This window comes from Callithrix jacchus, chromosome 5, assembly GCF_049354715.1.
Source record: "Callithrix jacchus isolate 240 chromosome 5, calJac240_pri, whole genome shotgun sequence".
NCBI lineage: Eukaryota > Metazoa > Chordata > Mammalia > Primates > Cebidae > Callithrix > Callithrix jacchus.
The window spans coordinates 101,556,110-101,582,953 of NC_133506.1; the positions used below are offsets into that span (position 1 = coordinate 101,556,110).

At 42.3% G+C, this 26,844-nt stretch overlaps 1 protein-coding gene across 5 annotated transcripts in view; it reads left to right on the top strand.

Moving 5' to 3' along the window:
* The window catches only part of MYO1D (myosin ID), a 386,402-nt gene that overhangs the window by 324,444 nt on the left and 35,114 nt on the right, over nucleotides 1–26,844 (top strand). The window contains exon 22 of one of the 5 annotated variants that reach the window (XM_035300848.3): nucleotides 22,403–22,539. The exons of 3 other annotated variants lie outside the window; for them this stretch is intronic. In XM_035300848.3, the coding sequence (XP_035156739.1) occupies nucleotides 22,403–22,418 (16 nt within the window). In that variant the 3' untranslated portion in view covers nucleotides 22,419–22,539. Of the gene's footprint in view, nucleotides 1–21,438; nucleotides 21,667–22,402; nucleotides 22,540–26,844 lie in introns of those variants that run through there. One more of the 5 variants, XM_035300847.3, reaches the window with a different exon arrangement.

Below are 26,844 nucleotides of genomic sequence, written 5' to 3' on the forward strand. Positions count from 1 at the left end.
ACCCGATACACCATAATATTCCTGTTTTCCCTTCATTTAATTCCCATGGTCTTAATGTTAAATGTGATGTCCATTTTTTTAATGGGAAGCTCAAGAATAAGTTGCTAACTCATTGCTAATATCCATTTTTAAATATAGTTAAAACTTTTTGGCTGGGTACAATGGCTCATGCCTATAATCCCAGAGCTTTGGGAAGCTGAGACGGGAAGATCTCTTATGCCCAGGAGTTCAAGACCAGCCTGAGCCACATAGCAAGATCCAATCTTAAAAAAAAAAAAAAAAAAAAAAATTTTTTTATGGCCGCAAACCCTGTGTCTGCCCTGTTGACAGTTGGCTTATGTGAGCTAAAGCTGGCCTGTAGGCAGTGTTTCATCATCTGTATGATCTGTAGCTCCTGCTCAGGCCTAGAATGGCTTCCTCCACCTGCTTTGAGCCCTCAGGAGCCCCACTCATCCATTCATTGAGAGCACCCACTTGTTGAGCACCTGCAGTGGGCCAGGCCTTGACTGCTCTAATCCAGTCTGTGACAGAGCACCTACAGTCCATTGCCAGGAACAGCTGTTAAGAAACAACTGCATTCAGTTAGAAAAATACAGATAGAGGCCAGGCATGGTGGCTCACACCCGTAATACCAGCACTTTGGGAGGCCAAGGCGGGTGGATCACGAGGTCAAGAGATCAAGACCATCCTGGCCAACACAGTGAAACCCCGTCTCTGCTAACATACAAAAATCAGCTGGGTGTGGTGGCAGACACGTGTAGTCCCAACTACTCAGGAGGTTGAGACGAGAATTGCTTGAACCCAGGAGGCAAAGGTTGCAGTGAGCTGAGATTGCGCCACTGCACTCCAGCCTGGCTCCTGGTGACGGAGCAAGATTCTGTCTCCAAAAAAAAAGAAAAGAAAGAAAAATACAGATGGAGAAAGGTTGGTAAAGATGAGTGTTCAGAGTCCCATGGGAACACATGGGAAGGCTTTACAGAGCAGTAAAGAGTCTTTCCATTGTACCCATTCCATAAATAACTACGTGTGCCCACCATGTGCAAGGCCCTGGGTTAGACACATCACAGCCCCTGTTCTCCTCAGAACATTCCAGTGGGGCAAACACACAAAACCCAAGTAGACAAATGAGTAAAAATAATGTGATATGATAATAAGTGCTAAGGAGGAATAAACAGGGTTCTGAGGCAGAAAATGAGGTGCCCTGTTTTGATGGAGTGGTGGGAGAAGGCCAAATGAAGAGTGACACTTCAGCTCAGGCTCGGAAGATGAAAAGAGGCTGTGAAGACCAACCCAGTCAGGAAGAATGGTTGATGCAAAGGCCCTGAGGCAGAAAAGAACTTAGTGTGCTTGAGGAATTGGAAGCTGGCCAGGAGTTGGAGGAAAGGACCATTAGCCACCACTTTTCATGTGGTGTGAGGAGGGGTGTGGCTATTGTGGGCAAGGGTCTGGAATGGCATGGGTATTGGTGAATGTGCCACAGATACAGAATTCCAGACGGGACAAGTGGGGAAAAGCAGGCTGGAAAGCCGTGCAGGAGGCAGATTCTAGGATACTAGGCCAAGAGATTGCAGTTTTACCCAACAGACAACAGGCAGCCAAAACAGAGGAGGATTTTGTGTTTCCACTTAAAAATTTTTTTTCTGACAACAAAAGTAACTCTATTTGTGGAAATTTTGGAAAATGTACACAAGTACATTAAAGAAAAAAATCTGAAAAAAAAAATCTGGAAGCACACATTCAAAGCATTGTTCACATTTTTATATCTTCTTTGCATATAGATATGCATATAGTTTTTCAAATATGAGATTTTTCTGTACATTCTATTTATAATTGCTATTTCACTTAACAATATAGAGCAAACATTCTGAAAATGTTCTCCTGTGTCACTGCTCTTTTCCAGCACAGCACACAGGTACCAAAAGCTGTGCTGGGAAAGAACAGTGACACAGGAATTTGCGCTAAATTCCTGCGTTTATTTAACCAAGCCCCGGATTGAACACCTAGAATGTTTCTAATTTCCAGCAGTGCTGTGATAATTATCCTTAAAGGGGGTGTGTTTATTCATATTCATAATTGTTTCCTCAGAAATTCCTAGAGACAAAGTTGCAGGGTCAAAAAGTATATATTTTTTAAGTTTCTGTGTACATTTTTCTAGATTAGCTTCCTAAAAGCCTTTTTCATTTTATGCTCCTACCAGCAAAGTATGAGCATACTTTACTGACCAAGCTACTCACTTTGCACTAGATTTAATTTGCCTGTTTGAAAAAGAAAAAAACTTTGTATATCCATTGTTTCAGCCTGCATTTCTTAAATGAAATTGAACATTATCTCCCATGTGTCTACCTGTCATTTGTACATGCTTCATGGATTATTCATACCCTTTGCTGATTTTTTTTTTTTTTGGTGGGTTCATGATTTGGTTACTAATTTTTCTTTTTTTTGAGGCACAGTCTCGCTCTGTTGCCCAGGCTGGAGTACAGTGGCAAGATCTCAGCTCACTGTAACCTCCACCCGCTGGGTTCAAGCGATTCTCCTACCTCAGCCTCCCTGAGTAGCTGGAATTACAGGCGCCTGCCACCACGCCCAGCTAATTTTTGTATTTTTAGTGGAGATGGGTTTCGCTGTCTTGGCCTGGCTGGTCTTGAACTCCTGACCTCGTGATCCACTCACCTCAGCCTCCCAAAATGCTGGGATTACAAGCGTGAGCCACTATGCCCGGCCATCCTTACTAAATTTTAAGAGCTTTTTATATATTAAGACCATTAACCCTACTTGCAGATATTTTCCCAGTCTGTCTTTTTTAATTGCCTTATTTTTTCAATGAAAGTTTTGCATTTTTATATGGTCAATTCTGTCTATTCTTTTAGCCTTTACATGAATGCTTTTCCCCACCCAGAGATGAAGTAAATATTCACTTATATATCCTTCTCATTCTTCAATAATTTGTCAACTTTAATCAGATTTCTGTATTTAAAAGATAGCTGAAGAAATGTGGAGAAAGTTCTAGAGGGGAAGGAACTGATATCAGGAAGACCAATTAACTAGGTGTTGCAGTTGACCAAGAGAGACCTGGCCATGGCAGAGATTCCAACCCTTTCCTGTCCTCAGACAGTCTGATTGTAGAGTACGCCCATCAGGAGTAGCTCTCACTATGTGCAATGATTCTCAACCTCAGGTAGGGGCAGGGGCAGGGGCAGGGGCAGGGGCAGGGGTAGGGGTAGGGGTAGGGGCAGGGGCAGGGGCAGGGACAGGGACAGGGACTCTCAGCTCATCTGAGAATCCCAGTGGAGTTTCAAAGGAGAGAACATATTGAACAGAGGCTCAGGAGGGTAGACAACTGAATGGCTGTAGATCCTGAGGAGAGTAACTGGGACTCAGGTATTTTATTTGGGAGAGTGGGTAGATCATGGTTCCATTAACCTGGCCCATAACAACTATGGGAGGCAGAGCCCTAGAAAGGAGGGGAAGAGCATGGAAGGTGACATAGACATGTTAGGACTTAACTCATTTTAAAAAGGTATAGGTTGATTCAGGTGGAAATATCTAAGCAGTGAGAACTGGGATCCTGAAGCCCATGAGTCTGTAATGGGGAGTGTGCATTCAGAAGCCAGCTTAAAGGAAGTTGAAGCAGTGGGAGTGAATGAAACAAGCCATGTGTGGAGAATAAGAAGAAAAACATGGCCAAGAAGGAACTCTCAGGAACATAAAATTCAAAAGGTGGGAAAGGGGTGTTGAGGAGGAGAAATAAGCAAAAAGGACTAAGAGGAACTTGTCGGAGAAGTAGGAGAACCAGAATGACAGCAGTGCCAAGAGCAAAAGTGTTTCAAGGAGAGGGAATGGTCTTCAGCTTTGGAACTTTCTAGCAAGACACCTAGGCCCTTCATTGTACCATCAAAACCCACCTCCTTTTTCAGCTGCTAGAAAAGGGGCTGACTCTTTCTGCTACTCTTTCCTACTCTTATGTCAGGTCCATTCACAGCCCTGGTAATTGCACACACTGCTTCCTCCACCCACAGCACTCTCCCCTGCCCCTCCTGGTAAGCTGCTCCTCTTTCAGGAGCCACCTCAGGTATCGCCTCCTCTGTAAAGGCATTCCTATTCCGCCTTCTCCAAAATTCACTCAGCACTGTTGTGAATTTCTCAGAGCTCCCTTGGTGCTATAGTTCATCTCTAGTTAGCGTGCCACTTTGTGGGGTAGTTATCTACTTATCAGTGCTTCTCAGGCTGCTCTAAGGGAGTTCCCCCAGCAACAGAGAAGAGTTAACTCAACATTCACTAGGGACGTATCCCAACACAGCCTAGGACATGCTTTTTCCTTTTGTTTCTTAGAGAATGAGGTCTCATTAATCCCCTTACTGGCCCCAAACTCCTGAACTCAAGCAGTCTTCCCACCTCAGCCTCCCAGAGTGCTGGGATTACAGACATCAGTCACTGCGCCCAGCCTGGAATGCTTCTTTTAAAGTCCTGTGTTTTTGTAATTAATAATGCTGTTTTTCATTCTATCACTCTAAATGTTGGTTTTAACTTACCTAGACATCAAGTGTTTCTAGTTACTTATATAAAGTAAAGCTTATTCTCCAGCAAGTTTCTCCGTCTTTGTTCCATGATTTCCCTTACTATAGCACCCTGATGCACATCCAAGGGAAATCGTGTCCTGGTTTAAGAAGCTTCAGTTTTCACATCTATATCTTCCATTGGACCACGTGCGTTGCCACTGCAGTGACTGTTCTTAAACTTCCTATCTTTAGTACCCAGCACAGTACCTAGGGCATAGTAAGCATTGATGTATACATTTACAGAAACAAAGGACAGAAGGAGGAAGGAAGGAGTTGGAAGAGTAGATGAATAGATAAAAGGAAAGGAGGATAAAAAAGGGTAGGTAGACAGATGACCAGATGGATGGGATAGAGCCAAGGAGGGGAGGGAAGGAGGGAGGGAGGGATGAACGGATAGATGGATGGAGGGATGGGTGGGTGGGTAGGTGGATGGATGGATGGATGGATGGATGGATGAATGGATGGAGGAATGAGTGGGTGGGTGGATGGATGATGGATGGATGGATGACAAAGGTTAAAGAGTGAGTAGTGCAGGCCAGGCTGTGGCTCATGCCTGTAATACAAGCACTGTGGGAGACCAGCCTGGGCAACATCATAAGACCCCCATCTCTACAAAAAATACGAAAATTAGCCAGGTGTGGTGGTGTACATCTGTAGTCCCCGCTACTCCGGAGACTGAGGTGGGAGGATCACTTGAGCCCAGGAGGCTGAGGCTGTAGTGAGCCATGATTATGCCAGTGCACTTCAGCCTAGGCAGCAAAGCAAGATCCTGTCCAAACAAAACAAAAAACAGGAAGTAAAGCTTGACTGTAAAGTATAATGAGAGAGAACATTAGCTATGGATAGTTTAATTTCAAGACATTTGGTGGCAGTGGAGGGATAGGGAAGGACAGATGGACTTTTTGATCTTTTGTGTAATGGAGGAGACTTGAACATGCTTCTAGGCTAGGGAACGAAGTAGACAGCCACCAGAAGAGAGAGTGAAAATTTCTTCAATCAAGAAATATTTATTGAGTACCAACAATGTGCCAGGCTCTATACCATGGAGTGAGCAAGATGTAGACAGAGTTCCTGTGCCATGGAGCTTTCATTCCATCAGAAAATAGAAAGGATAATGAGCCATCATCCAAGAGAAGATTGAATCTCCTGCTGATTGGGGTGTTCTCAGGAAGAGCAAAACGTTGTAACGTTAGTCCAGGTCAAACATAATTATGAAGGTGAGACTGCCGAAGGGAAAAGCTACATACATTCCAAAGCCACCTCTGTGTGTGTGTGTGTGTGTGTGTGTGTGTGTGTGTGTGTGTGTGTAAAGGACACAGAGAAAGAGCAAGAGTAAAGCTGGAAATGTCCAGTGTGTATTTGCCAAAAACGTTTTTCTCCTGTGATTCAGACAAGGTGTTGCTTTCAGGATATAGAAGTGAAACCAAGGCAGAAAAACACATGGCCAAGTCTTGTCTAGCCAGTTAGCCTAAGCTTTTCTGGTCTCTTTTAAGTGACTCATTTCCCTTTTGTGTGGTTTTCTTAATATATTCTGCATAAGGCTGGCTGTTACCACCAAACAGAAGCAAAATATGTGATCTGAGCATGCACTGCCTCTTGATCTAATCCACTTCTTACTTATATCTGTGTTCATTCTCTTTGAGTCCTATAGTTTGGGACAATTCTACAGACTCCCCACCCCTGGAAGTCATTAATTACCAGCTACCAGCCACTCAGTATTTAGTTATAGTGAATAAAATACTTTCAGTGTCAAAAACTATAGATCTCATTTCTAACTCTAGATTATTTGTTTCACTGATAATATTAAGAAATGACTGTAAATTGGATGAAAATATTCTTAAATTATTTCATCTTTATTATTTCCTTTTTTTTTTTTTTTTTTTTTTTTTGACACTGTCACCTAGGCTGGAAGGCAGCAGCGCAATCATAGCTCACGGGCAACCTCGGCCTTCCAGGCTCAAGTTATCTACCTCAGCCACCCGAGTAGCTGGAACCTGGCTAATTTTTTAATTTTTCATAAAGACAGGGTCTCACCACATTGCCCAGGCTGGTCTCCAACTCCTGGGCTCAAGAAATCCTCCTGCCTCAGCCTCCCAAAATGCTGGGATTTCAGGCATGAGCCACAGTACCTGGCCCACTTTTATTTCTCCTATTTATTTCTGTTAGTTTAGGCTATCCCCAAATACTTTTTAGAAGTAGGCAGAGTATATTCACAAGTACCTTTTTTATTACCTAGAAAACAAATCTACAAAGAATGAAGACATTGGACTCAGTTTGTGATTTGCTCATTTTAATGTCTGATATTATAGAGGCCTTACTAATCCTCTGTGATTAACTGTGGAAAATTTTGCTTTAATCATTACAACAGGTTAGATCATGAGACAGTGAACACACAAAAAAAAGAATTGCAACTCTGTAGTATTGAAAAAATGTTATGTGGCATATTTTTTTATAACAAATCATAGCTCAGGCTGGACTCAGACAGTAATCCCAGCATTTTGGGAGGCCGAGGCGGGCAGATCACCTAAGATCAGGAGTTCAAGACCATCCTGGCCAACATAGTGAAACCCCATCTCTACTGAAAATACAAAAATTAGCCAGGCGTGGTAGTACACGCCTGTAATGCCAGCTACTCAGCAGGCTGAGGCGTGAGAACCAGCAAGGCAAAGGTTGCAGTGAGCCAAGATTATGCCACTGCACTTCAGCCTGGGCGACAGATTGAAACTCCATCTCAAAAAAAAAAGAAAAAACATAGCTCGAAGATTGAAAATCATTTTGTCTTACAATGGCATTCATTGTAAAGGAGATCTGACCTAACATATTATTAACATTGGGCTTTTCGTTACTTTAAGTATTCACTATCATAGAACACTAAATTAGACAGGTTCCATAGAACTTTATGCTTTTATACTTTTTGTGATGGTTAATAATGAGTGTCAATTTGATTGGATTGAAAGATGCAAAGTATTGATTGTGGGTGTGTCTTTGAGGGTACAAAAGGCTTTCACACTGCATTTTACTCCTCCTTCATGATACTTCTATAAGATAGAGAATGTAATTACCGTGTCCTTCATGTGACAGTGAGGAAAATGAGGCCCTGGGATTCAAGAGACTTGACAAAAGTCATTCAGGTCATTGGAATCTGCATATACCACACACCTTGCCACCAAGTAGTTCCTAGACGGAAGCAGAAGCAAATGATCATTTATGATCGTAAGCCTCTTAGTATGGCATCCAACTCATGGCAAACCCTCTCCAAATGTTAGCTATATGCATTTAAAGTTAAATTCCCACAAACAAAAATGACATTAACATTATGGAAAACAGAGCTTTATAAATTAGAAAGTCAGTGCTATGCCCCTCCTGTGGCCTCGCTAGCATTTCAAAAGGTAGCCCAGGGATTCCTGCTCATTGCTTATCTTTGTTTATATTTGTAACAAAAGATGATGAGGCAGGGTGCAGTGGCTCACATCTGTAATCCCAGCACTTTGGGAGGACAAGGTGGGTAGATTGCTTGAGCCCAGGAGTTCAAGACCAGTCTGGACAACATAGTGAGACCTACAAAAATAATGAGTAAAATTAGTTAGGTGTGATGGTGTGTCCTGTAGTCCTAGCTGCTCTGGAAGCTGAAGTGGGAGGCTCACTTGAGCCCAAGAGACAGAGATTGCAGTTAGCCAAGATGGCGCCACTGCACTCCTGCCTGGACAACAAAACAAAACCCTGTCTTAAAAATACACATTATGCATTTTGTGGAATATGTATTTTTCAGTATAAATGCGTGTGTATGTCTGTGTGTGTGTGTGTGTGTGTGTGTGTGTGTAAGTCAGCTAGGCACAGTGGCTCACACCTATAATCCCAGCACTTTGGGAAGCCAAGGAGGGTGGATCATTTGAGGTTAGGAGTTCAAGACCAGCTTGGCCAACATGGTGAGACCCCCATCTCTACTAAAAATACAAAAATTGGCAGGGTGTGGTGGTGCACGCCTGTAATCCCAGCTACTTGGGAGGCTGAGGAAGGATAATTGCTTGAACTTGGGAGGCAGAGGTTGCAGTGAGCCAAGATCATGCCACTATACTCCAGCCTGGGCAACAGGGTGAGACTCCTTCTCAAAAAGAAAAGAAAAGAATAATAAATATTTTTAAAAGAATTTAAAGTGGTACTGAATAAGAAGTCAGATGTCCCCTCATTGATGTCCCATGCAACACAATGGCTTCCCACTGGCACTGGGAAACAGGTTTTTTCCCACCTTGGCAAATGTTCATAGAGTCAGTGACCTACTGTGGTCTTTCTGCGGAGCCCAGACAGATCCTAACCTAGTAGCTGTAACCCCTTCTTATTAGGCCCCTTCTCATTTTCCCTTCTCTGCCTTCCATACCTAGATATTCTAGAGGACAAGCTTTTTTTTGAGACAGGGTCTCGCTCTATTACCCAGGCTGGAGTGCAGTGCTGCAATCTTGGCTCATTGCAACCTCCAGCTCCCGGGATCAAACAATTCTCCCAACTCAGCCTCCCAAATAGCCAGGACTATAGGTGTGCACCACCACTCACGGCTAATTTTTTGTAGAGATAGGGTTTTGTCTTGTTGCCCAGTCTGGTTTCAAACTCCTGGGCTCAAGCAGTCTGCCCATCTTAGCCTCCCAAATTGCTGGTATTACAGGCATGAGCCACCATGCCCTGTCTAGAGGACAAACTTTTGACCAGAACCAAATTTCTTCAGTGGGTGATAAACCCAGAAAGAAGGGGGTTAGGGTTCTGTAGCAGCTAGAATGATGAGAGCACTCTGCTCATGTTAAGAACAAACTAAGGAGGCCGGGCATGGTGGCCAGATCACAAAGTCAAGAGATCGAGACCATCCTGGCCAACATGGTGAAACCCTAGTCTCTACTAAAAAATACAAAAATTAGCTGGGTGTGGTGGCATGTGCTTGTAGTCCAAGCTACTTGGGAGGCTGAGACAGGAGAATCACTTGAACCTGCAGGCAGAGGTTGTAGTAAGCCGATATTGTACCACTGTACTCCAGCCTGGGTGACAGAGCGAGACTCTGTCTCAAAAAAAAAAAAAAAAAAAAAAAAAAAAGAACAAACTAAGGAAATTAAGAACTGGGCTGTACCACTATCCACGTGAATTATTTTTATTTTTGTTTTTGAAACAGGGCTAGCTCTGTCACCAGGCTGGAGTGCAATGGCACAATCTCAGCTCACTGCAACCTCCACCTCCCATGTTCAAGCGATTCTCCCACCTCAGCTTCCCAAGTAGCTGAGACTACAGGCGTGCACCACCATGCTCAGCTAATTTTTATAGTTTTGTTTTTTTTTTTTTTTGTAGATTCAGGGTTTCACCATGTTGGCCAGGCTGGTCTCAAACTCCTGGCCTCAAGTGATCTGCCCGCCTTGGCCTCCCAAAGTGCCAAGATAGGAGTAAGTCACTGTGCCCGGCCACTATGATGAATTCTCTATCACTGGAGATATTTAGGCTGAGATCAGACAATCACTTCGGATGCTGTAGAAATGGTTGGTTGGACAAGATAATCATGAAAGACCTTTCCTAATCTGAGCTTCTGTGATTCTACACCAGCAGAAGTCACTTTTATGCCTATGGACACATGAAGTGTGACATGTTAATAATTATGCATATGGAAAAACATGGCATTTATTTAATTTACCTAACTTAGAGCCTCACATTCCTTAGCTGTAAAATTGGGATAAAAATTCCTGTCCCATGGGGTTTCTATGCAGAGTAACTTAATTCACGAAACATAATGTAAATTGCCTGCCACAGTGTCTGTCAGGTGCTCAGTAAGTGCTGGTTATCTCTGAATATTCACAGTATACCATGTGCTGTAACATATATGAAAAAAGACTTGATTGCCGCTTTGAGTAAGATGAGTTCTTGGGCCAGCACAGAGGCTCACACTTGTATTCCCAACACTTTGGGAGGTGGAGGCGGGAGGATTGCTTGAAGCCAGGAATTTGACACTAGGCTGGGAAACATAGGAAGATGCCGTCTTTACAAAAAAAAAAAAAAATTTAAATTAGCTGGGCACGGTGGTATAGTTCCAGCTACTCAGGAGGCTGAGGCAAGAAGATCACTTGAGCTCAAGAGTTGGGGGCTGTAGTCAGCTGTAATTGTGCCACTGTACACTCCAGCCTGCTGACAGAGCAAGACCCTGTCTCTAAAAAGAAAAACAAATAAACAGTTCTCCTTATTTTTGTGACTTGGCCAGCCTTCAGTAATGGAGCTCAGTGATAGCCTAGATAACCCAAACAAAATAAAACTAACATCACTTTGAGCTGCACCTCTGAACTTGCATTTGCTTCTTACTGATTTGTGATACTCCCTTTGCATTTTATAGGCTGTAAGCTAATAGAATTTGGGATTCCTTCCTTGGGGTCTCACCTAAAAGGCAGGAGAACTCATATTTTCATATTTGGGAGCACAAGGATTTGGGGAAACCGTATGTTCTTTTTAAGTGAGTATCCCTGGCGGCTGTTCTCCCAAAAATCCTTTGTCTGCTTCTCTAGGAAAGGTGCTGGAAAGGAGCCAGCACATAGGAATTAAAAAGACAACCAGCACCGAAGAGAAATGTGTGCTAAAAATACTAAAACCAACAAGGATTCATCATCTGAAAGCAAAATAGGTTTTCTGTGTGCCCCTGCTTCTGGACTTGCTCACAGCCATGATGGCTCTGTGTTATTTGGGGGTGACAGTAATTATGGAGCTGGAGTGCTTCATGGCAGAGACAGACAGAGCTCCTCGCAGAGGGATGGTTTCCATGGCAATAGCATCAGCATCTGAATGACTTCCTGTCACAACAAGTTGGTGATTTAATGAGTTCATTACTGAATTCCAAAGGAAAACCAGAGAGTGGATGAGCTACTGTTCAGCCCTCAAAGTGGCTAAATCCATAGTGAAGGAGCCCTTTCTACTGGGTGCAGCATCAGAACCGTTAACAGCTCAAGGCCATTACAAAGGCAGCCAGGGAAGGAGACCCAGACTGAATCTGCAGCCACGTGGTCTGGGAAGGCCTCAGTGGCTTTTATTCCCAGAGTGTGAAAGAATCGTATGAGTCTCCACTAGAAGCTTTCCCTGGTTCAAACCCAATGAAATTAATATCACAGGAATTTAGCTCAGGGCTTCAGATGCATACTCCCAAGTACCCCAAGTTCTTTAGAAAAGACACCAAGGAAAAGAAACAGACCTTTAATTTTTATTGTGTACAGAGGAAAGGGAGAAAGCATTTCACCCTACTTTCTATTCTTCAGTATTATACACAGATTGACACTTATGTGGAACCAAAAAAAAATCACCTGGATACTTCAGAAATTGGAGGTGTTTTTCAAGTGGTAAATTGCATATAAAATTTGAGCTGAGAGGTTATGTATCACAATAAGAATGTATAATAATTATTAACCTTTCATACTTTAGTATCTTTGCTAATTAAAGTCTACCATATAGGTGGCAGGAACAATGTAGCCTTAGTCTGATCAATTAACCAAGGACCAGTTAGGGACAGAAGTAAGAGAGTGGTCATGATTCTCCATGAGTGTCTTCCTAATAAGAGGTGGAATGGTATTCCAGTTCTCTCACATTCCTTTCCCTATTAGTTCAATAAATATTTGATTCCTCAAAGTGTTTACAAGCTAATAATGGGGACTCACTATATGCAGAAGGAAGCCTAAAACAGGAAAATAATCTGCCACTGTTTACTGATGCTCCCTGGGTGCTGCCACTGAGCCACATGCTTCACATAGGTTTTCTCAGTTACCCCTGTATAACCTCATGAGGTGAGTATTGTTTCCATTTTTTATATGAGGAAATTGAGCTCTGGAGAGGCTGTGTCACTTGCCAGAGGTACACACAGCTAGGAAGTGCAGAGTCAGGATTCTAACTCGAATCTGACTCCTTGGTCTGTGTCTTGCCCACTCTGCCCTAAAAGAGATGCAGACTCGGGGTTACGGGCATCCTGGGGGAGATGCCAGAGAGGAACAAGATGGAACAAGATGGACCTTGGAAGATGAAGAGATGCCTCTTCCCCTAAGCAGGGACTCCATAGCAATATGCAAGGCAGGCGGACAAGGTCTGTGCCCAGATATAGGGAACAGAGAAAGCTTGGAGAAAGAGAAGTCACAGAGTACTAAAATTACGCATTTTATCAAATATTTTTCCAGATCAACCAATAAGATGGGGAATTTGACTAATTTGGCTATATATACATATATATATGTATGTATGTATATAATGCTTAGAATAGCATACAAGGTAAAGGGTGTAAGTATGAGTGTGTATGTGTGTGTATGCATGAACAAGTGTTGACCATTTTCTCTTTTAATAAACATAAGGAAAGCAATTGCCTGACTGATGTGATACTTGCAAAGAACATGTAGTTGAGTCTTATTTTTCTATATGCGGGTATACCTATTTTCCGAAACATTTGGCATATTTCCCTGGCACCCCTGAGAGGTACTGGTCTATCCTTCTCTTTCTAACATTGGGGATGAGAGAAGATTGCTAGTATTTTCTTTTTTTTTTTTTTTTGAGACGGAGTTTCGCTTTTGTTACCCAGGCTGGAGTGCAATGGCGCGATCTCGGCTCACCACAACCTCCACCTCCTGGGTTCAGGCAATTCTCCTGCCTCAGCCTCCTGAGTAGCTGGGATTACAGGCACGCACCACCATGCCCAGCTAAATTTTTTGTATTTTTAGTAGAGATGGGGTTTCACCATGTCAACCAGGATGGTCTCAATCTCTTGACCTCGTGATCCACCCACCTCAGCCTCCCAAAGGATTGCTAGTATTTTCTAACAGTACCTTCCCAAGACATGGTCAGTAACAGAACTTTACCAGCCCAGTACTCCTCCTTTTTGGAGATTCCTTTAAAATATATCACCATTTCATTAAGCCATGTGTACAATTTGGATAGTAGAGTTTTTCAAAGAAAAGCCAATGTCATGTAAAACTAAGCAAGCTTTAGGCTGGGCACAGTGGCTCATGCCTGTAATCCCAGCACTTTGGGGAGGCCAAGGAAGAAAGATTGCTTGAACCTAGGAGTTCAAGACCAGCCTGGGCAACATAGTGAGACCATGTCTCTACAAAAAAAATTTTTTTAATTAGCTGGGTATGGTAATGCATGCCTGTGGTCCCAGCTACTTAGGAGGCTGAGGCAGGAGGAGCCTCTGAGCATGGGAGGTCAAGGCTGCAATGAGCAGTGGTCATGCCACTGCACTCCAGCCTGAGCAACAAAATGAGACCCTGTCTTAAAAAAAAAAAAAAAAAAACCAAGATTTTCTGGCTGGAACGTTGGTGAGCATGAAAATAAATAAATAAGATAATTTTTTTAAAAAACATTTGGAGAGGTGTGGTAGCTCACACCTGTAATCCCAGCCTTTTGGGAGGCTGAGGTGGGCAGATCACTTGAGATCAGGAGTTCAAGCCCAGCCTGGCCAACATAGTGAAACCCCATCTCTACTAAAAATACAAAAATTAGCCAGGTGTGGTGGCACGTGCCTGTAGTCCTAGCTACTCAGGAGGCTGAGACAGGAGAATTGCTTGAATCTAGGAGGCGGAGGCTGCAGTGAGACGAGACTATGCCACTGCACTCCAGCCTGGGCAAGAAAGCAACACAACACCTAAAAAAAAAAAAAAAAGATTTAATTACTGCTTTAATATGTATGGGATTATCTAGTCAGGATTTAGCATGCCACCTCTTAGGGCTACAAGATCTGTGCTATGCACACTCCACAGGTGCCACTCACCTAGACATGAAGCACACCCTGGGGTAGTGCAGCATGGCGGCCCTCAACGTTTTGAATGACTCACCAGATAATCAGATATAATTTGTAATCATGGAATCCCAGGGTCGGAGTGGAGCTAATATGAAATCCAGCTTCCTCTATAGGCTGTGCTCCCCAAGGTGTCCTACCCTTGCTTGGATACCTCTGGGGTTAGGGAACTTGCTCCTTCTAAGGGTTGGCGGGCAGATTCACACAGGTGTGGTGGCATGCATTACCTCTCCTGTCTCAGCCTCCTGAGTAGCTAGGACTACAGGCACGTGCCACCACACCTGGCTAATTTTTGTATTTTTAGTAGAGATGGGGTTTCACTATGTTGGCCAGGCTGGGCTTGAACTTCTGATCTCAATGGACTTCTCACTGGACTGCACTTATGATACAGGACACATTTAGAAACTACTCATTCCTTCTTGTCCCCCAACCATTAGCTTTTTTTTTTTTAGCATTACCTCCTACAGGATTTGCAAATGTAGTTTTTACATGCTGCCAGGTGTGAACGGCACACTGCTTGTGCTCTCTTGACATCCCTTCTCATTAGTACACATGTTTGGACATGAGGATCAATTAAGTGTTAATAAACTGACTGAGCCACAGCTGAAGTAGGGCTTCACCGATGTCACGAGGCAGCTAGTGACCTCCCCTCCCTGTCGCACCATGGAGGCAGAAGCAGGGCAGGCCTGCACATGCATGCATTTAAGATAAGGCACAATAGCAGTGTGCGAAGCTCCTCAGCCCCACAGAACAGAGAGGTTCTTCAGTCTGGATAGTGAAGTGGAAAATGCTTTCTTTTCTTTCTTTTTTTTTTTTTGGTTATAACTACTGGTGCCACGATACTCCTCTTTCAGCCCGGTGGTTATTTGGCACTTCATTTCTTACTCTTTTTCACTGTGCAAGTCACTGGCTGTAAAAAGTAAGTAAGACAGGAGGCACCCAGACAAATGCTGCTGAGAAGGGTAAGTGCTGTCACAGATGTGTGTTCTGGGAGCCAGGGGTTGCCTAGAAGGAGCAGCGAACATGGTGGGAGGAAAGGACAGTCTTAGAGACCTTGGAGGAGCTTCCTGGATGCAGAGGAAGAAGAAAGGAATTAGCCAGATGAAGGCAGGGCAGGAAAAGAGTATCACAGCAAAGCAGGAGGCATTGAAGCTGTTTCAGGGAGGCAAAAAATTAAGTCTACCTCCCTAAGCAGGCGAGGCAGGGAAGCACCCTGGAGGACAGTTATAGTGATGAAAAGGGAGCAGAGATAAGCAGGGGCCAAGTCCTAGGAAGCTTCAAATGCCAGGTGAACAATAAGAGTGCACACATAGAGGATCAACTACATGCCAAGTTCTGTGCAAAAGTTTTACATGAATTTTTGCTTTAATTCACCTGTACATTCTCTTGGAGCTGGGTCTAGACCATTCTCTGATTCTAGATGCTTTCTAGCTAACTATCTAAAGAGCCTTATTGTGACAGAAATTTACATGCCATACAATTCACTCACTTAAAGTATGCAATTCAAAGGTTTCTGATATATTCAGTTGTATAACTATCACCTAATCAATTTAGAAATGATTTTATCATAAATGGAAACCCTTTGGCAGTCACCCCATTCCCTCAAAGTCCCCACCCAATCCTAGGCAATCACTAATCTACTCTGCACCTGTAGCTTTGCCTACACTGGGCATTTCCTATCAACAGGATTTTATACTATGTGGTCCTTTGTGACTCACTTCTTCCACTCAGCATAACCTTTTCAAGGTTTATCCATGTTGTAGCATGCATCAGGACTTTAATCCTTTTTATTCCAAATAATTTTCCACCGTATAGACAGACCACATTGTGTCCATCTGTCAGTGGATAAACATGTGGGTTGTTTCCACTTTTTGAATACATGAATAATGCTGCTTTGAACAAGTGTCCATAAGTTTTTGCATGGACATGATTTCATTTTTCTTGAGTTAAATTGTTGAGTGATATAGTAAACCATATCTTTAACTTCTTGAGGAACTGCCACACCATTTTCCAAAGTAGGTGGCCACTTTATATTTCTACCAGCAGTGTATAAAGCTTCTAATTTATCCATTCCTTGCCAACAATTACTGTCTTTTTGTTTGTTTGTTTTAAGATGGAGTCACTCTGTCTCCCAGCCTGGAGTGCAGTGTCACAATCTCAGCTCACTGCAGCCTCTGCCTTACAGGTTCAAGCAATTCTCCTGCCTCAGCCTCCTGAGTAGCTGGGATTACAGGCCCACGCCACCATGCCTGGCTAATTTTTGTATTTTTAGTAGAGACAGGATTTCACCATGTTGGCCAGGCTGGTCTTGAACTCCTGATTGCAAGTGATCTGCCTGCCTCAGCCTCCCCAAAGTGTGGAGAGTATGGGTGCCAGCCACCATGCCTGGCCACTATCTGTCTTTTGATTTATAAACATCCTAATGGATATGAAAAGGTATCTCAGTGTAGTTTTGATTTGCATTTCCCTGATGACTAACGGCATAGAGCATGTTTTCATGTGCTTATTGGCTATTTATATATCTTCTTTGAAAACTATCTATTTAGATTCTTTGTCTATTTTTCAATTGGACTGTATTTTTATTATTGAGTTCTAAGAGTTCTTTATGTAGTCTAGATACAAGTTCCTTATCAGATATATGATTTGCAAAGTTTTTTTCTATTCTGTGGGTTATCTTTTCACTTTCCCCCCCCCTTTTTTTTTTTTTTTGAGACAGAGTCTCTCTCTGTCACCTAGGCTGAAATGCAGTGGCATGATCTCTGCTCACTGCAACCTCTGTCTCCTGGGTTCAAGTGATTCTTCTGACTCTGCTTCTCAAGTAGTTGGGATTACTACACCTGGCTAATTTTTGTATTTTTAGTAGAGACAGGGTTTCATCATGTTGACAGGTTGGTTTTGAACTAGTGACCTCAGATGATCCACTTGCCTCAGCTTCCCAAAGTGCTGGGATTACAGGCATGAGCCACCACACTTGGCCTCTTCTTTTTCTTGATGGTACCCTTTGAAGCACAAAAGTTTTGGATTTTGACAAGGTATTAAGCCTAGCATGCATTAGCTATTAATCCTGATGCTCTCTCTCTCCCCCACCCCCATTCACAACTGGCCTCCTGTGTGTGTTATTCCCCTCCCTGTGTCCATGTGTTCTCATTGTTCAGCTCCCACTTAGGAGTGAGAACATGTGGTGTTTGGTTTTCTGTTCCTGTGTTAGTTTGCTGAGGACGATAGCTTCCAGCCCCATCCATGTCCCTGCAAAGGACATGATCTTATTCCTTTCTATGGCTGCATAGTAATCCTTGGTGTATAGGTATCACATAGTAATTCTTGGTGTATATGTAGACTTTGTCCAGTCTCTCATCGATGGGTATTTGGGCTGATTCCATGTCTTTGCTATTGTGAATAGGGCTGCAATGAATATACATGTGGACATCATCTATTGACCTTTGACTGTAAAACATGGTGGTTTAGGCCAGACATGGTGGCTCATGCCTATAATCCCAATGCTTTTGGAGGCCACGCCTCAAGGATCACTTGAGTCCAGGACTTCAAGACCAGCCTGGGCAACACTGCAAGACCCCATCTCTACAAAAAAATTAAAAATTTGGCCAGGTGCAGTGGCTGACACCTGAAATCCCAGCCTTTGGGAGGCCTAGGCAGGTGGATCCCCTGAGATTAGAAGTTTGAGACCAGCTTGGTCAACATGGTAAAAACCCACCTCTACTAAAAATACAAAAAAAATTAGACATGGTGGTGGGCACCTGTAATCCTAACTACTCAGGAGGCTGAGGCAGGAGAACCACTTGAACCCAGGAGGCGGAGGTTGCAGTGAGACAAGATCACTCCCCTGCACTCCCGCCTGGGTGACAGAGTAAGGCTTTGTTTCAAAAATAATAATAATAATTTCCAGGTACAGTATTGTATACCTGTAGTCCCAGCTACTCAGGAAGCTAAGGCAGGAGGATCACTTGAGCCCTGGAGCTCAAGGTTACAGTGAGCTGTGATCATGCCACCACACTCCAGCCTGAGCAACAGAGCTAGACCCTCTCTAAAAAAAAAGATAATTTATTTTACTTAGATGCCTTTGGCCACTCTGTCCCAATTTTTGTTAGTTGTTCTATTATCTTTAGCTTACTCTCAGTTACTTTTGCAACTCAAAATACTGTAATCATCAAATCTAAGATGCCATCTACTGTAAGATGCACCATTATTTTCTATTCCACTAAGGAAAAACAGTACTGCCAATTATACTTCTATGGTATCATGAAGAGTAAGGAGCTTCCCAATTCAAAGATATTACAGGTTTTTAAAAAAAAATGGGGCCTTAGAAACAGTGAAATACAAAAATATATAAGAATTTTTTTTCATACTCTATCAACTTCAGACACCCTTGACTCATCATGTCAAATAAAGATATAAGTGGCCCAGATTTTCTCCTTACTGCTCCCTTTTTCCCTCTGAACTTCTGACACCTATAGCTTTACTTTTACATTGTTAATATTAACATTTATATTGTTTTCTACTTTGATGATTGATTCTAAAGCCAAAACCCAATAACTGACATTTATATTACTATGATTTTATAAGCATTGTTTCCTTCAGAGCCAGGTAGTGTACTAGGATTACATTTCCTTTTTATGGATTCATTTCTCTTTCTATGGACTTCTGCGCTAATAGCCCACCCTCAGTTCAAACTGGCCATGGTCATAATTGGAGTCTTTAAATGTTGTTTGTCGAGTATCAGACTAATTATAAAAAGCAATTAGACTCTGAAAACTAAACATTTCTGATACTGGCATGTATAGCCCCTGCTCTTTGACATAACTCTCTTTAATTTCTTGATTTTTCATCTAAACCTGGAGTCAGCAAACTTTTTGCAGTAAAGAGCCAGATAATAAATATCTTAGGCTTTGCAGACTATATGGTCCCTGTTACACGTATTCAGCTCTTCCATTGTGTCACAAAAGCAGCCATGAACAATATGGAAATGAATGGACATGGCTGTGTTCCAATAAAACTTTATTTATGAAAACAGACAATAAACCAGATTTGGCCCTGGGTCTTAGATGGCCAACCCTTAATCTAGAAGAATAAATCCTGGCCCTCATATCTTGGGACACTATCAATAGTTTAATTTGGAAGGTTTTGAATACTCTAAATTGAAATGACTGTGACATGGGCCACACAGGACTGAAAGAAACACTTGAAAATCTAAAATTCTTTAGATGTCATTAATGTGGGTCATCTTCCAACCCTAGGAGGAAACAAGTCTGCTGAAGTTGCATTCTTACATGTTTCTCCATTCCTTGGGCAAATCGAGTAAGACAGAACAGAGACACGTTCTGTCTTTCATCCAACCTCACATTTTCTGGGTCAAAGGTGGCCTTTCAACTCCAAAAATAGAATTCTTCCCAACCTCCACTTCCTGCTGACAAGAAGTGTGAACCCTTGGATTTCTAACTGTGAAAGGATGCAATTCATGGGACTTTTTTTTTCCTAACCACCAAAACGAATTCCTGCGTAATAATGCTTAAAGGGAATCAGTAACAATTGTTGGAATGTTGCCAATGTTTAAGGGTATCAAATGGAAAATTCTACAGCCGTGACCCAGATCAGATTCTAAGAAATAATTCAAACTTTAAAATGAAAAATATAATGCAGAATAATACTTTCTTATTCATACTATCATTAATTTCCCAGCTCAAATCTAATTCTGGGAAACTAATCAATTGGCGCTGTCTTTAGAATTATCCACTTGTACATTTGGGAATTTAAACCAGCACATAAGAGCCATCACTCATATAACCCAAACAGCTATATTTATGATTCATTTTAATATCTAAACCAATAAAAACTCACTCATTTGGCCATGATAGTAAAAGTTAGTTTCGAGTTTAAAATGACCTGATACAATAGAATCTTCTTTTTGTTTTCCCTCTTTAAAATATGACTTCTGATTTCATATAGGTTTCCTTTTTTAGACCTAGAAAATAACAGAATTAGAGTCTGTATCCTGGGGCCAGGCGTGGTGGCTCATGCCTGTAATCCCAGCACTTTGGGAGGCTGAGGTGGGTGTATCACTTGGGGTCAGGAGTTCAAGACCAGCCTGGCCAACATGGCCAAACCCCATCTCTACTAAAAATACAAAGATTAGCCAGGTGTGTTGGTGTGCACCTGTAATCCCAGCTACTTGGGAGGCTGAGGCAGGAGAATTGCTTGAACAAAACTCGCCCCCCACCCCAAAAAAAAGAGTCTGTATTCTGGGAGACCCATAACTCTCTGTCTACACTCTCCCAGCCTGCAACTATGCTCTACCTCTCATGGCTTTGAGTATAAACACTTGCCACAGGAATAGAGTTAAACTTAAAAAAGAAATTTGCCCTTCTCCCTCAAGTTACTACAGTCCTGTTTCTGCAGGGAAAACACTCTGAGATCCTCAAAGCTATTACCTAAATGCTATTGAGTTTTGTATAAATATTATGTAAGTACAATGCATTGTTTCTCTGTCTTTGCAAAGAGATTGAAACCTTTGTTTCAAAAAGTGTGTTTTTAATTATTATTACATGGCTTGCTTTGCAAGTGCTATGTACTAGGTCATAAAGTGAAAATTTAATCTGCAATTATACTTAAGTGAGCAAAAGATGCTACATTTTCAATTTTATCCTTTAAAACCTTTTTGCATAAGCTAAAAGTTCGGTCTCATTTTCCCAAAGTATGCTATTCACTTCTAATGGTTTACAGATCAAACTCCTAATTTCATTAAGACTGAAAAGAACCTCTAAAGGAAATAACATACATGCTTGATTTGGTGGGAAACTCCCCTTAAATAAAATCTTCTCAGGTCCACACCAAATGTCTTGTGTTACTTTGCAAAAACTGACTTCTCACAACTGGCCACTAGATATATCTGTATGGACTTAGCTGAATGATTTTCATTTTTCTAGAGAACAAAACTTTTGTGTGTTAACTTTCCATTCTCTACACATAGTTGGGCACACAGATTGACTAAAATAGCACCTGTTGTTCTCTGTTGACTGAAGCACAGCTGCTGGGGGTTTTTAGGATTTATTTAACCATACATTGCTCACTCAATTCCATTTCTTCTTGCAGCCCTCCAGCTGGTCTGACAGTGCCAAAGCATGAGCCCCCATCTATGGGGTATGAAGAGAAAAAGGGGGGGATTGCTTCAGTAATGGAAGCACACATCCCAAAAACAAGGAATTAGTATTAGCCCTAGCATTTGTCAGAGAAGCATCAGCAGAAGCTTCCACCACCCTCTTCAGCTGTTTTGTACTTCACCCTTTGCAGCCTTAGGACTCCTGATAAGCCTCTAGATCTCATACCCATTAAGGATTTAAACTTTCCAAATAAACATTCCTCCTTGAGAAATAGAATCTATATGTGCCCTCATTACCTTGCTTAGAGATGTTCTTCTTTTAAAATATATTTTTCCAGCTGGGTGCAATGGCTCATACCTGTAAAACCAACACTTTATGAAGCCGAGATGGGAGAATCACTTGAGGCCAGGACTTTTAGACCAGCCTGGGCAACATAGCAAGAACTTATCTCTATAAAAATAAAAATTAGGTGGGCATGGTGGCACATGCCTATAGTTGCAGATACTCTAGAGGATGAGACAGGAGAATCGCTTGAGCCCAGGAATTGAAGGCTGCAGTAAGCTATGATTACACCACTGCACTCCAGCCTAGGTGACAGAGAGAGACCCCATCTCTAAATTAGTTAATTAATTTTTAAAAAGTAATTATTGCATACAGATGGGGAAATGTTGGAAAACTAAAAAAAAATTACTGTATAAAGAAAAAATTTGTCACCTATAATTTTGCCATGAAGAAATTATTACTATCCTCTTTAAGTAGCTATGAAATTATGACAGAAAGCAGGTTTCACAAGTTGATTTTCTCATTTAATATACTATGAGTAATTTCCTATTAACAGAAACCTTTATACAGTCATGTAAAATTTTTTATTTATTGGCATTTTGATAATTTCCCATTTTTAATTGTAATTTATGCCACAATGAGCATCCTTATAATAAATATTTGTGTCATTTCAGATTTTTTTTAGGATAACCTCATACAGGGTACGTACGGGCAAAGAAGAAAGTGTGTGTTATCCAAGGGAAAAGCAAGTATGAGAGCCAGGAGGGAGCAGAGAGCCCAGCATATGGTGGAAGTGGAAGCAGTTGAGGAGGACTACAGCCTAGAGAGCTGGAAGGGGCAGGAAGCCTGGGAGCTGGAGAGGTCAGCAGATCACAGACACCCAGAGGAGTTTGGTCTTTTTCCTGAGAGAATTGAGGAGCTAAAGGAGGGTTTCAAGCAGGAAATCAGACTTGTGGCTTAGAGACGTGTGCTTTAGTAAGATCATTCTGGTTGCGGCTTGAAGAGTGGATGGCAGGCAGCAGCTGTTAAAATGCTTCAGGTGGGATCTGATGAGTCTGAGTAGTGAAGTGGTAGTAAGGGAGGAAAGAAGAGAAGGTGCGTTTGGAACAGGTTTAGGAGGTAAAATCTTCAGGATCTGGTGATGGATCACTGTGGAATGGGAGGGAGGTGACGTCATAGAGAGCCCTCGGGCTTCTGGCTTGGGTGATAGGTGGGTGGTGAAACCAGCTCTCTCCCATCCAAATGCAAATATCTAAGAGGCAGCTGAATATAAGCTTTGGAGTTAAAATGGGCTAGACGTATAGATTTGGGAGTTATCCGCATATGGGATTACCTGAGTATCAATTTACAAAATAAAGTTTCATTTTGCCATAGATCTAAAATATATAGAGAGAGAATTAACTGAAGTCCTGCAAATGGAAGAAGAGGAAAGAGGAGCAAAAGGAATGGTGAAAGAGTAGGAAGACCAAAATATCCTGTGCCTTGGAAGCCATGTTGAGAGAGTGTTCTAAAGCCATCACGGCCTTATTCAATAGTTGGCAGAAAACCAACTATTGACAGAATTCAGTGATTTGGAAAACCCAGGGAAACAACATGGAATGATCAAGTCTGGCTTCTTGAAGAGGACTGCTGACATTCATTTTGTAACCACCAAACAAAATAACCTTTTATAGATAAAGCCAAATAGAGTTGTTTTGCACCTAACAGTGGGAGTGGAGGGCCTCAGCCCTGCTGTGGTAAAATGGGCATATCAGTTTCATGCACTCTTAAGACTTACATAGAGTTTTTTGTGAGACTGTCTACCCAATACTGGCCACCTTCTACTTTTAATATTCCCCCATTTATGCTTCTTAGATTAATACAAATACCACTAAGGGCACCTCTTTGAAGGCCATGAGTCACCATGAGACAGACATTGGCAGTACGCTGTTTATTCTGCTACAAACAATATTTTAATTTCTGACTTGGTGTCGTTGAATAAGCCTGCTTAGGACAGCAGATATAAACTTGTGTAGAAGTTCGAAAGAAAGCAGATCATTTCTGGTTGAAAGGTAAAAGAAATGTGCAAATCAGAACAATTCACAGAGGGGGCTATTTTTACCCTTCCTTAGTCTGATACTTATTTTACAGAACTACCTTCTCACCACTTAAATTGGAAATTGCCAGTTGAATTCTCAGTAGCCACATCAGAGCCAGGGATGGCACAATGCAGGACCTTGAGAATGTCCTTATCCTGTAGCACAGCGGATTGGCTACCACTTCCAACAGATTGGCTACTTGGTCATGGTGGTTTGCAGCCAGATGATGACATAGCCATTAAGAGTGAGTGCCTGATACTAGTGTTGAGACATGAATTTTTTTCTACTCTGTAAGCAAACAATATTGAATATAGTAAGTGACATATAATACTCTAAAAGCTTAAATATTGTCCCAATCATTTTTCTCTACGTTTCAGCATGATTGCCAGTATATATTTTGAATGTACTTCCTCATGCTCATCATGCTCTCAGGTGTTAGAATAATCTAGCCAAACCTTCACTGAAAGCTTCTCCACAATCCATAATTATGCATGCACATAGCCATTTTGGTTTGATGCACACAGAAGTTTAATGCGTTGAGCCAGGTTTAGAAAATTGAGGATTAATGTCTCTAAATGCAGAGCTGATGCCATTTTTTCAGGAAAAGCAATGACCTTTATAGAATCTTTTGCCAACAACATTCTTATTTGCCTTCCATCAAGTTTTATTTGGTATTGCAGAGTAAGCTTACTATATAAATCAGAACTCTTTCTGATGAAGTGACCAATTTAAACCCAAAACTGAATGTCCTAGAAGGAACTCAAATTGTTGCAGGACCCTAGAGACTTTAAGCACTAGAACCAAGGACTTGATCACCATCAAGATCTTTTTCTTCTCCTCCAACCCAGCTGTCTTTCTCCACTCCCCTCAATCTCTGTGTGCTGGCCTCATTTTGTCCGACTGTAGGCCTCTACACGGGAAATCTTGGCCGCAGGCAGCTCCAGACTTGCATTATGTCAGCTTAGTATCCTGAAAGAAAGAGAAAACCTATGTGACTTCAAAATATATGAATCCCAATGAAAGTCTCTGACTGGCCCAATTTGGTTCTCATGCCTTCTACCCAGGCCAAGGCTTGGAATCCAGGGAGCAGTGTCCTACGATTGGTAGATCACATGTCCATCCTCAAGGCTAGCAAGTGTGGGCCTATGCTGGGCGACACCACCCAGGCTTGGAGTGAGGGAGGGATCAGTTCTCCAAAGGGAGTGAGGACAGAGAACTAAAAGAAGGGAGCAGACAAAAACCTATGTCAACTATACCCAGTGGTGAGATGCTCTTTTCTTTAAAAAAAATACATATAAAAAATATATATATGTACACACACACACACACACACACACACACATACACACATACATATATGTGTTTTAGCAACAAGGTTTCACTCTGTTGCCCAGGCTGGGGTGCAGTGGCATGGTCATAGCTCACTGCAACTTCAAATTCCTAGGTTCAAAAGATTCTCCTGCCTCAGCCTCCCGAGTAGATGGGACTACAGGCATGCACCATCACACCTGGATAATTTTTATCTTTCATATAGTGATAGCGTTTCACCATGTTGCCCAGGCTGATCTCAAACTCCTGGACTCAAGTGATCCTCCCACCTCAGCCTCCCAAAGTGCAGGGATTACAGGCATGAGCTACTGCCCGCACCCTTTCTTTTGTCTTGAATTATATCTTTCATTTTCGTCCCGCAGTGTCCTGATGAGGCATAATGAAATGATTATGTTCTTAGAATTAGACTAGCACTTAGTCTATATTTTTTTCTACCCTTCATCATGTAATTTTTAAGTATTTCCTTGTGTTGTACATTACAGCATTTGAAGATGCAATTGTTATGATTTTAAAAGGGCTTTCGGGCCGGACGCAGTGGCTCATGCCTGTAATCCCAGCACTTTGGGAGGCCGAGGTGGGTGGATCACAAGGTCAAGAGATTGAGACCATCTTGGTCAACAAGGTGAAATCCCATCTCTACTAAAAATATAAAAATTAGCTGGGCATGGTGGTGCGCGCCTGTAGTCCCAGCTACTCGGGAGGCTGAGGCAGGAGAATTGCTTGAACCCAGGAGGTGGAGGTTGCGGTGAACCGAGATCACGCCATTGCACTCCAGTCTGGGTAACAAGAGCGAAACTCCATCTCGAAAAATAAATAAATAAAATAAAAAATAAATAAAAGGGCTTTCACATATATTATCTCATTTAATTCTCACAATCTTCTGAGCCATTTTTAAATGTATTAAGCCTATTTTACAGTTGGACAAAAAGGCTTAGAGAGGTTCTGTGATTTTCCCAAGACCAGACAGAGTGTCATGGAGCGGTGTGATGAACACAGATCTGACTCTCTTGCCTATTCTTTGTGTCACATGCCTTAGATATCTGTCACCTATATTTTTAATTTGTATTTGTCTCATTGTCCCTGGAGAACTGAAACTGTGCCATCTACTTCTACCAGAGCTCCACAAAACCTTCTCTAGTGCTGTATACCTTGTGAATGTTGAGTAAGTGATGCTGACTATAATGAACCAAGGAGTTTCAAATGCTGTTGTTGAAGTGGAGATACAGCCGGGAGCCTGTGAGGTTGTGGAGCCCATGTCCGGTGGGAAGACTGCCTGGCTCCCCGTGTTTGTTTACCTTTTGGGACTCAGCATGGGGCCTCCCCTACAGTGAGGAGTGCTGTCCCTGGAGAGCCTCTTGGAAGGCAGCCATGACCATGGAGAGGAGTGTTCCTGTCTCATCCAGGAAATCTCTCACCCCCTGTGCCCCTTCCCTGTCTTCTCTCACACAGCCCACAGAAACACGTTAGCATCCTGGGCCTGAAGCCATTCCTTAAGCAAAAGGCACCTGCCCACCCCCACATATCCATGTGAGTCTCACTCACCCGAAAGCAGCAACCCCTGCTCCCATCCTGGCCACATCCACAAAGCACACCCAGCAGTTCATTGCCGCTGCATTGCATGTACACATACACACACATGTGAGCAACTATAGAGTTTACTCCTGTGGAAAGTGTTTTCAGAGTTTACTCCGGTGAAAGTGTCTTCAGAT